Genomic DNA, 11562 nt, shown 5'->3' on the forward strand with positions numbered 1-11562 from the left:
ATTCTATTTCTATTCTATTTTCTATTCTATCCTATTTAAATGTTAAATTCTATTCTAAATTCTATTCTATTTTCTGTTCTATTCTTATTCTATTCCATTCCATTCTATTTTCTATTTAAATTCTAAATTCTATTCTATTTTCTATTCTATATTCTATTTTATTTCTATTTCCATTTTTAATTCTATTCTATTCTATTTTATATTCCATTCTATATTGTATTCTCTATTCCTATTCCATCCCATATTCTATTCTATTTTTCCATTCTATATTCTATTTTATGCTTTCCCCTGCCTCTTTGTGGTTTAATGAGGGGCGACCTTCCACCTCCTCCACGCAAATGGCGCCACCCTCCGCCGGAAGCCGCCTTCCCTCTTCCTATTATTCCGTGAGGGCGGCGCTCTTTCCCCTCCTCTTCCGCTTCTCTCTCATCCCCGCGCTCTCTTTCTCGTGGCGCAAGATGGCGGCGCCGGGTGCTGCACCTCAGGCGGCCGCGTCTTCTTCCTCCTTCCTGGGCTTCGGAGCCAACTCGCGTGACCCCAGCCAGCTCCCCTCGCGGCGGGTGGGCGGCCGGGGCGCCCGGAACCGCAAGAAGGGCTGGAAGCGCTGGCGGGGCCCCGAGGCCAAGCTAGGCCGAGACCTCGGGGACTGGCTGGAGGAGCGGGTCTCGGAGCTGCGGCACTTGGGGTAAGGCCCGGCGAGGCCCCAGGGAGGCCGGGAGAGCCTTGCTTCCGAAACGGGGGAAAGGGGATGCATAGGAACAAAATAGAACCTCCAGGCTCGGAGACAGTCTATCTCTTGAGGGTCAGCAGCCACGACGCTTGTGCTTCTGCGCACGCGCGTGGGGCGTCCTGATGAAGCGGTTGTGGAATTGCATGTAGTCCTCGACTTACGACCACCACGCCCCCAAACTTTTCTATTCGCCCCGTTTTACGACCTTTCTCGCCACCGTTGTTAAGCGGATCGCCACAATGGTTACCTTAGTCCAGAGGTCTTCAAACTTGGCCACTTGAAGACTTGTGGACTGAAGACTTGTGGACTGGCTGGAGAATTCTGGGAGTTGAAGTCCACAAGTCTTCAAGTGGCCAAGTTTGGGGACCCCCTGTCGCATGGTTGTTAAGTGAATCCGGCTCCCCCATCGACTTGGCTTGTTTAGAAGGTTACAAAAGGAGATCCTGTGACCCCGGGGATGCGGCAAGGGTCATCATTGTATCAACGTGAAAAAAGATCCCAAGTCCCTCTTTTTCAGTGCCATTGTAGCCTTGAACAGTCGCAAAATGAACTGTTGTAAGTCGAGGACTACCTGTACTGAGGTCTTTGTGGTTGTGAAAGTCCTGAGGGCATTTCACGAAGATGATTTCCCCCCGCCCCCCAAATGTTAAGAGTTGGGGAGAAGAAGACTGTTTGCTTCCCATTACTGAGAACTCAGGAATGGGTTAGCTCTTGATTTAAGACCATGGACCGTTTCTACATATTATTTATATGTTTATTAATATATGTTTCTCCCCAGAGGACCAGTGTCGGAAAAACCAGACGAAAGCCTCTTCTTCGTAGATACAAGCAATGAACAACAAGGTAAGAAGTTGCAAACCAGTGATGATGATGATGATGATGATGATGATGATGATGATGATGATGAAGAAGTTATCCATTCAATTTCATTTCATTTTTCATTTTATTGAATTTATTGGCCGCCCAATCCCGGACGACTCCGGGCGGCTTATAGAAATAAGAAATATTAAAAAGGATTAAAACAAATAACACACAACAAATTAAAAGACACAACATGCACCCAGTCTAAGCGGGCTGGACCTCAATCAAGAGGTCAACAGCCCCAGGCCTGCCGGAAAAGCCAGGTTTTGATAGCTTTACGGAAGGCCATGAGAGTGGGTAGGGTCGGATTTCGGGGGGTAGCTCATTCCATAGGGCCGGAGCGGCAACAGAGAAGGCCCTACTCCGAAGCATCGCCAGCCGGCATTGTCCAGCTGATGGCACCTGGAGAAGGTGCGATCTTGTGCGATCTTACTGGTCTTAGGGAGGTATGCGGCAGAAGACGGTCTCGTAGAATTGTGCCCAACTCTCAGCGATTCCGTGGGCCAGCTCTCTCCACATCTCCCAATCTTGAACTACTACTTTGAATTGTTCTATTGCAGGGGTGTCAAACTCGATTTCATTGAGGGCCGCATCAGGGTTGTGTTTGACCTGTGAGGGAGCGTGGCCAGCTCGACATCACTCGTGTCCGGGGGGGGGGGCGCTATGGTGGCCCAAGCACTCTATCAACCAAAACTCACTCCCCTAGCTTCGTTTTTGGTTGCAGCAGCCTCCTGCAGCCCTCTGCCAGTGAAAATGGAGCTCGGGACGGCCACGGGCTGGTCCTTCACTGTTTCCAGGTCAATGCCACGGGCCAGATCTAAGCACCCCGCGGGCCAGATTTGGCCCCCGGGTTTTGAGCTTGATACCCCTGTTCTGTTGAATCTGTTTTCTGTGCCAAGGGTCAGCTTGGATGGTGTCCAGCCACTGTGTTTCCTGGTTTCCTTTTTTCTCTTCCGAACGTAATTGCTTTCTCCGGTGAATTCCTCTACATGACACTGCCAAAATAAGTGAGGCCCAGTTTTGTGATTTTGCATTTCAATGATACGTCTGGTGTTACGTGTTCCAGTCCTTGTTGGTCATCTTTGCTGTCCAAGTAATACGCAGGAGCCTTTTCCAGACAACACAACTCAAATGAGTCAATTTTCCTTCCTGTTTTTCTAAGGTCCAACAAAACCCTTTTGGCACTTGGGTACTTTAAAGAATGAAAACGTAGAACTAAATTGAGGGGGAAAGTCCGTTAGACTTGAGGGTAAGACTAATAGTATCCCTGTGATCTGTTTCCTTGAGATCATCAATGATCCATTCTGATCGCTTCCCCTCGGTGGTGGTGTTTGGTTCTTCCTTTAGAAAGTGAAGATTGGCAGGATTTATTAAATCCATTTCTACAGCTGCCCATCTCAGTCAATGACTCTGGGCATCTTATAGTTTAAAAATACCTTACAATTCAAGCATCAAAGCATGTTAAAACCATTAAAAATCCCATGTTTTAAACCCTGATAATCTTTTTAATGAAAGCATAATAAAGGGAGTTAGCTCGGCTTTAGGGCCGCTGGCTAATCGAGTTTTTGACAAGGGGCTTAGGAGGCAGAGCACAGTTAAGCGAAAGAGACCTAATCAGGTGGCTTCACCGCAAGAATCCCCACTCCTCACCTTGACTGTTGCCACCCCTGGTGTGACTGGTGCTCCTGGGCTCATTTCCTGCCTACGTTCTTGTTCCAGGTCAGAAAGAGCAACCAGCCAAAGAGAAGCCGCTGAAGATCGACCTGATCTTACAGCCGGATTCCAAGGTCCCCCCTCCCAAAGAGTGAGTTTTGTCTCGGCCTTTCATTGTGAGATGGCTGTGGGGAAGCCGGCATCTTCCTTCCTTCTCAGGGTCTCATTTCTGTCCCTATTTGGGGGGGGCAAGGATGTTTTTGAACCACACCGACCTAAAACCTTCCTCCTCCGCCTTCCTCCTCAGCATCCTTTCGCATCAGGTCCCCAATGGCCGGAAGTTGAAACGGAAAGAGCGGCTCTGGGAGAAGCTGGCGGAAAAAGGGGTGGTGCCCCGAAAAGAACGGCTCCTTCAGCAGAGGTTGCGCAACCCCCCCAAACCCAAGACAGCCGGAGAAGACAGCGGGACTGATCCCTCGAGGGCCTTCTATGACATTTGGGCAGATTCCAGTAAGCCTTTGTTTATTCAACTGGGAGCCACGGGCCAAAGAATAGTTCAGGTCGGTTGGAATCAGGAGTGAAATGAAAAATGTTTCTGATTGGCCCAAAGTCACCCAGCTGACCTCCCTGCCTGAGGCGGGACTAGAACTCCCAGCCTCCCTGTGATTGGCCCAAAGACACCTAGCAGGCTTTCCTTCCTAAGGCAGGACTAGAACTCCCAGCCTCCCTGTGATCAGCCCAAAGTCACCCAGCAGGCTTTCCTGCCTAAGGCAGGACTAGAACTCCCAACCTCCCTGTGATTGGCCCAAAGACACCCAGCAGGCTTTCCTGCCTAAGGCAGGACTAGAACTCCCAACCTCCCTGTGATTGGCCCAAAGACACCCAGCAGGCTTTCCTTCCTAAGGCAGGACTAGAACTCCCAACCTCCCTGTGATTGGCCCAAAGACACCCAGCAGGCTTTCCTGCCTAAGGCAGGACTAGAACTCCCAGCCTCCCTGTGATTGGCCCAAAGACACCCATCAGGCTTTCCTTCCCAAGGCAGGACTGGGACTCCCAGTCTCCTGGTGATTGGCCCAAAGTCAACTTCCATGCCTAAGGCAGGACTTGAACTCACCACACTTTCTAGCCTGGTGCCGAAACCACTGGACCAAACTACCTCTCGTTTTCTCGCCATCAGACCCCCTCGATCAAGCGCTAGCTGGGCAGGACGCCTTTTTCCTGGAACAAACCAAGAAGCAGCCCGTGAAGGTAAGCACTGGGCCTGTTCCGTGGCGGGCGGTGGGGGTGTGGCCTGCCGGGCGGAGCCTCACATCCTGGGGTGTTTCCTCCAGCGTCCCGAGCGGCTGAAGAAGAGCCCGTCTGAGCTGCCAGCCATGGAGATCATCTCGCCAGGTGGATCTTACAACCCCAGCTTCCAGTCCCACCAGGTATTTGGCAACGCTTGGCGAAGCGCCGTGAAGGCAGGGAGGTTTTGTTTTCCTCCTGCCTGGCACTTGGGGAACCCTGAGTGATCCGTTGGGGTGGATTTCACACGGGGTCCCAGGTGGGAAGCTTGCTGAGCTCTGCGTGAAGAGCCTTCTTTTGTTCCTCCCCCTCAGGCATTGCTCCTCCAGGCCTTTGAAGCTGAGGTGGCGAGGCAGAAGGCAGAGGAGAGGCTGCAGCGTCAGTTGAAATTCCCCACCGCCGCTGAGGCCCCCACCCAGGTGAGTCCTGGCACCCAAAATGCACGGAGGCCCCGTCCTGAACAAGGGCTGGATTCCGCCCTGAATTCTTGGGGTAGAATTATTCAGAGAGGAGATAGCAATAGCAGTTAGACTTATATACCGCTTCATAGGGCTTCCAGCCCTCTCTAAGCGGTTTACAGAGTCAGCATATCGCCCCCAACAACAATCCGGGTCCTCATTTTACCCACCTCGGAAGGATCGAAGGCTGAGTCAACCCTGAGCCGGTGAGATTTGAACCGCAGAACTGCAGTCAGCTGAAGTAGCCTGCAGTACTGCACTCTAACCACTGCGCCACCTTGGCTTGAGATGACAATGATTGGAGGAAGGACTCACAATTCCGACGGGCACAGCAAGAGTGGCCCGTTTTGACCGTGCATTGTGTGAAAGAGATGGTATCTGTGGAAATGGGAGACCCAGGCCCACTTAAATATGGGAGAAAGAAAGAGCAGCCGTGTGGAAGAGGGTAATCTGCAGGGGCTGCTGGCCATTTTTGAAGGAAACGTCTTCTACTAACTACAACCTCAGTTTAATGATGTTGGGGCAGCTTCTCTCCCCCCCCCCCCCCCCAAATGATGCAGTCTTGGAGCAGCCACAGTGTAGAAAAGATGTGGAGACTCTGGAAAGAGTGCAGAGAAGAGCAACAAAGAGGATTAGGGGACTGGAGGCTAAAACATACCCAGATCGGTTGCAGGATTTGAACTTGGTTAGTCTAGAGGAGAAAAGGACGAGAGAGGAGACATGTTAGCAGTATTCCAATATTTGAGGGGCTGCCACGAAAAAGAGGGGAGGGGAAGAGCAAGAAAGAGGATGAGGGGACTGGAGGCTAAAACATATGAAGAACGGTTGCAGGAACTGGGTATATTTAGTTTAATGAAAAGAAGGACCAGGGGAGACATGATAGCAGTCTTCCAGTATCTCAGGGGCTGCCCCAAAGAAGAGGGAGTCAAGCTATTCTCCAAGGCACCTGAGGGTAGGACAAGAAGCAATGGGTGGGAATTAATCAAGGAGAGAAGCAACTTAGAACGGAGGAGAAATTTCCTGACAGTTAGAACAATTAATCAGTGGAACAGAAGTTGCCTCCAGAAGTTGTGAAGGCCCCAACACTGGAAGTCTTTAAGAAGATATTGGATAGCCATTTGTCTGAAACTGTATAGGGTTTCCTGCCTAGGCAGAGGGTCGAACTAGAAGACCTCCAAGGTCCCTTCCAACTCTGCTATTGTATTGTAAGTGGCAAACATTCTTAATACTCCTTTCATCCTTCTATTTTCCCCACAACAACAATCCTGTGAGGTGGGTTGGGCTGAAACTCCGATTCCTCTTTGTCCTTTATTTTCATTGAGGGACACGCAGTTCATTGTGAGTCTGTTGGGTGCAGAGAATCCCAGAGACCAGTCTCTGACCGCCTGGGCTACCGCGGGCACGGGCCTGCCTCCCCTTTCAGCTCCTCTCCTCTCCTGCCCTCTTTCCCAGGAGTCCGTGTTTCAGGAACAGTGCGAGGGCCTAATGGAAGAGGAATCGGAGGGCGAGGAAGGGCAGGGCAGCCCACCAGGACCCCTGGAGCAGGATCCGCAGGCCGTCTCCGACGAGGCCTCCCCTCTCTTCGCAGCAACGGTGGTCAGAGAAAAGAAAACGGAGCAGCAGCGCAAGAAAGAAAAAGCCGCCAAACGGTTGGTGAGTTCGCCTAGTCCAGGGGTCAGCAACCGTAAACACTCAAAAGAACCATAAAGGTCCTAACCGGAATCCCCCAGTTCAATTCTGAAGTCAATCGGATGTCCGGTTCCCCCACCATAGAGTCTCCTCCTAGCATGGCATTCTTTTTCCTCTACTGACTGGAAGTCTGGTTCCCCCCCCCACCACCACCACCATAGAGTCTCCTCCTAGCACGGCCTCCTTTTTCCTCTCCTGACCGGAAGTCTGGTTCCCCCCACCATAGAGTCTCCTCCTAGCACAGCCTCCTTTCTCTTCTACTGACCGGAAGTCTGGTTCTCTCTCTCTCTCCCTCCCCCCCCCACCATAGAGTCTCCTCCTAGCAGAGCCTCCTTTTTCCTCTACTGACCAGAAGTCCGGTTCCCCCACCATAGAGTCTCCTAGCTCGGCGTCTTTTTTCCTCTACCTGTCCTAACAGAAAGCCCTACTAATTGTGGAGCTGACTGGCAACAGGGAATCGCAGCAGAGGGATGAAAGAGCCACATGCTGCTCCAGAGCCGCAGGTTGCTGACCCCTGGCCTAGCCCATGGAGGCTGGGGGGGGAGGGAAATCTGCTTTGCACAAAAGACTTTGTAGTCTTAACCCTTCTAGAAATTTCAAATTCTAGAAGGTTTAAGACTACAATCCCCCTGGTTCCCAGCCCACGCGGCCTTGCCATTGAAGGTAGCAGTCCCGCCTTTCCCAACGGCTCAAAAGTGTATTTCCATGACAGCAGACGAAGCCTGCAGAAGGTGGGGCTGGTTGCCTTGAAAGATTTCACTTTCCACTGCGGAGAAAATCCATATTTCTGGCCCTCCGTGGAATATGCAGATAGGGGTTTTTTAAGGTAAAACTAGCTGATAACACGATATTGTCCGGGTATTTATTTATAGGGAGAAAATGTCCGGACCAAGCGTAATTTCTAATGTTGGATTTTCCCCCTTACCAGAGGGAGCCCCCTTGTGGAGTAATGTGAAGCCGTACAACTCCACTGCGCTGTACAGTAGAAGCTATTTTAAGGCACAACAGGCTGTATCATAACAGAACACACACTCCTAGGGGTGTCTTACCCCCACAGTATTTATTTCCAGAGAGTAAGTTGTCTGTGTACCAAGTTTGGTTGAAATTGCTCGAGGCGTTCCAGAGTTATGCTGGAACACACATACATGCACACACAGATATATATGTATGTATATGTGTATATATTGATAGAGACAGACAGACAGACAGGCATATATACATACATACACTGCTTGAAATATTTCACAGCTTTGTTGTTGTAAATGAGCAATCCGGGCACTGAATTCTAATTCTGTTAACTTGGGGGAAGGCAGAAAAGAGAAGCCCAGCGCTGTTTCTTTTGGGTCTGCCGGTGTTGTGTGTTGTGTGACGGAACCTGGCAGGGATTCCTTGCCAAGCTCTCCTTGCTGTCCTTGAAGCAACAATGCCAGCGTTCTGGGGGGTGCCTTCTGGGCCCCTTGCCAACAGGCGCTTATTGAACCTCTCCGCCGAGGATGTTGTGGCTCACGAAAAACGCCCCACCATCTGGCCCAGCCTCGCGCTGCCATCTGTTCCCTGCGGGAGCTCTGCAGAAACAGGGGAGATGCCAGCTTGCGGAGGGCGGCTGGGCCCACGGAGACCACGCCGGCAGGGGGTGGGAAGAAGGCGCGGCCCTTTGCTTTGTAGTCCCCGAAGGAAAACCCAACTGCCCCCCACGCAGCACTCACGCCCTCCCTTTCCCCTGCTGCTGCTTCTCCCGGCACAGAAAGCCCGCGAGCTGTCGGAGAAGGCCGCCCGGCTGAGGAAGCAGGAGCTCTTTCAGTTGAAATCCATCCGGCTGCAGCTGAAGCAGCGGGAGGCCGAGCTGCAGGGCCGGAAGCAGAGGCGCGAAGCCAAGCGGAAACTGGAGGCCGTCAAGCCCAAACGGCTGGGGAGGCTCAAGTAAGTAAGAGAGGGGCAGAGGGGGCTGGAGGCTAAAAATGTACGGAGGAGGGTGGGCAGGAATTGGGTGGGTCTATTCTAGTGGGGGCTCAGTGGCTAAGATGCTCCCCCAAGAACCTACAGAGCTGGCCCTACCAGTTAGCTTGGGGCTCTAATAGGGGAGCATCATGGGGGAGGTGATTGATCGCTTAGCAACAGATCCCACTCCGCTCCCCCCCCTCCCCATTGTTTTATTGCCCCCCAGTATTTGGCATTTGCCTTTTGTATTGGTTTTCCCTTTTAAAGACTGCTGTCAGCGTTCCAAATACCATGTAGAATCAAATCAGAATCGAAGGCAAAACGATGCTTAAAGTTCCAATTTAATAAAGCAGGCATGTTGGCACATAGCTGTGGGGATCCCAGCTCTGGAAGTTACATCAGAATCCCACCCAGTTAAAAAGTTCATGATCTTGTCCCCACACCCACAGTCCATCACATGGTCCAATCTCCTCCTTCCACGCTGGCGTCCATGCCCAGCTTCTTCCGGTCAGGTGTACTGGTGTGGAGACAAAAGGATGACCTTGGCTTCTAGCAAAGAATGAGAAACAATACATCCCAAAATCCTACTCCTTCTAATCCCCCCTCCCATTGACTATACTAAAAGAAACAGCATAATGAAATAATAGAAAGTGTGGCAGGCCCAAAATTCTAAATAGGAATATAAATGCAGGCCTGACAATTGAGGTGGCGCAGTGGTTAAATGCAGCACTGCAGGCTACTTCAGCTGACTGCAGTTCTGCAGTTCGGCTGTTCAAATCTCACCGGCTCAAGGTTGACTCAGCCTTCCATCCTTCCGAGGTGGGTAAAATGAGGACCCGGATTGTTGTTGGGGGCGATATGCTGACTCTGTAAACCTCTTAGAGAGGGCTAAAAGCCCTATAAGTCTAACTGCTATTGCTATTGCTAACTGCAAGCCGCCCAAAGCTACTCACCTGTGGTGAGATGGGCAGCCAGTAAATTTTGCAAATAAAAGAAAGAAATGAGGGATTGGAAGGGCACGCCTGGGGGGGTGGAGAGAAAAGACGCTGGCCGCCTGTTTCTCAGCAAGGCCCCGATCCTTTCCCGGCAGGTATGAAGAACCCGATGTGGATGTGCAGTTGAGCAGTGAGCTGGCGGAATCCTTGAGGACGCTTAGGGTAAGTGGCACTCCGGGATATTTTGGCACACCTACATGGCAGAAGGTCAGCCCAGGTGGTGTCACTGCCACCTTCCCTTCTGCTTCAGGCCGTTTGTCCTTCTGTGGATCTCCTTCGGGTGAATTCTGCCTTGAACGTTATAGGCTTGTTTGGGACATGCAGTTAACTCCGCGCTTAACGAATCTTATCAGATCAAGTTTATAATCAGGCATTCTTAATAGCAAAACTTACAGTTCAGTGTTAAAGATACTTCTGACTTTCCATAATCTGTCCACATCACATGGTGTAAAAAGATGATGATTTCACTCCCGCGCTGAGGGGAGATACAAAACACTACTATTTTGGTTCACAAAGGCATTTAAACTGACCGGCTATAAACTTTGCACGCGGGCAGACTGCCCCGGTGGCCAATCAGAAACACAGATGTGATCGCACGTTATGGAATTACATTTCCCATAAGGCACTCTCTGCTACGTTTTCCATGAGGTAGTTTCTTAAAGGAGACAGTTCTTTTTTTTTTATTGAAAATTTTAGAAAAAAAAACTTACAAATGTTTACCACCACCCCCCTGCCCTCCCCACCCAAACCCCACCCCCAACCTTCTCCCCCCCCCCCCCCCCGCGACTTCCAGAACCAATACAGGTTATAAATCTTTAACAAAGATGTTTAAAATAAACTTTAAAAAAAGTTGGTATCATCTTTCATTTGAGCTTTAACTCCTCTTTGCTAGGCTAGCTCTAAACACATTATGTCATTCCTTGTTTCTTCAGTCATAAACTATCTGAAATTTCTTAGTCCCATATTTATTTTGAGTATAGTCAACCCATCTTCTCCACTCCAGCTTATATCTCTCGTCTGAGTGGTCCTTGAGATATGCTGATATTTTAGCCATCTCTGCTAAGTTTGTTACTTTTAACGTCCATTCTTGAATAGTAGGCAAATCTTCCTTCTTCCAGTATTGCGCCACCAACAGTCTTGCTGCCCTTGTTAAGTGAAGGAGACAGTTCTTAATTCCTACACTAGCTATTTACTGTTGGGGCACCACAGCTACTCTCTGGCCCCTTCTGCACTAGCCATGGCTTAAATCAGAGGTCTCCAAACTTGGCAACTTTAAGACTTGAGGACTTTCAACTCCCAGAATTCTCCAGCCAGCTATGCTGGCTGGAGAATTCTGGGAGTTGAAAGTCCTCAAGTCTTAAAGTTGCCAAGTTTGAACACCCCTGCTGTAGAGCCTTGGGAGAGATCTGGCCCGGGGGTGTCCCTCCCCAATAATGGAGGGGTGAGTAACAGAGAAGACAATGCTTCTCCTCCTCAGTTTCTGCTGGTGGGCACCCTGTGTTCTTCCCTCCTCCTCCCCCCCCCCCCCCCAATGGTGTCCAATGATGAGACCCATCCTTGCGCTCGGAGAATTTGCAGCAGCCGTTGCTGGGAATGTGAAGGACCCCAGGGGAGCCCCTGGTCCTACCGAGTGGGTAAGGATCAGGGAACTGAGGCACCCTCCTGCACCCCCTCCCCCCCATCCTCCCTATTCAGCATGGAGGGCTGGCTTACCCGTTTAGCACGGGCAACATTTAAAAGCACAATTACGGGCCAATGTGGAACCTCCATTTGCAAATTTCAAGAAGTAGGATTTATTTTTTTACATATTCCGAACCTGACGGAGTCGCCTACAGAAAGTCTCCGGGCTTCCCCTGATCTGGGCTCCAAAGGGTTTTGCAAAAGAAAAGTTTTAGAAGTCAAGGACTGTACGGTAAATTGGGTTTCCTCCCTCCCTTCCTCCTCCCCTCCCTCT

At 50.6% G+C, this 11562-nt stretch overlaps 1 protein-coding gene across 1 annotated transcript; it reads left to right on the top strand.

Annotated features, from left to right (window-relative positions):
- Positions 1-405: 405 nt before the first annotated feature.
- On the top strand, positions 406-9770 carry NOP53 (NOP53 ribosome biogenesis factor; the record flags this gene model as incomplete). Its single annotated transcript, XM_087727301.1, is given in 10 exon segments — positions 406-685; positions 1509-1573; positions 3311-3395; positions 3552-3754; positions 4422-4492; positions 4576-4671; positions 4843-4947; positions 6439-6639; positions 8420-8595; positions 9704-9770. Coding segments are annotated over 10 exon segments (1296 nt in total), but the record flags the coding sequence as incomplete, so codon positions are not given.
- Between the last annotated feature and the right edge of the window lie 1792 nt (positions 9771-11562).

Source organism: Thamnophis sirtalis, unplaced genomic scaffold (assembly GCF_051295495.1).
Source record: "Thamnophis sirtalis isolate CommonGarterSnake01/CBP01778 unplaced genomic scaffold, rThaSir2_p1.2 scaffold_13, whole genome shotgun sequence".
Classification (NCBI taxonomy): domain Eukaryota; kingdom Metazoa; phylum Chordata; class Lepidosauria; order Squamata; family Natricidae; genus Thamnophis; species Thamnophis sirtalis.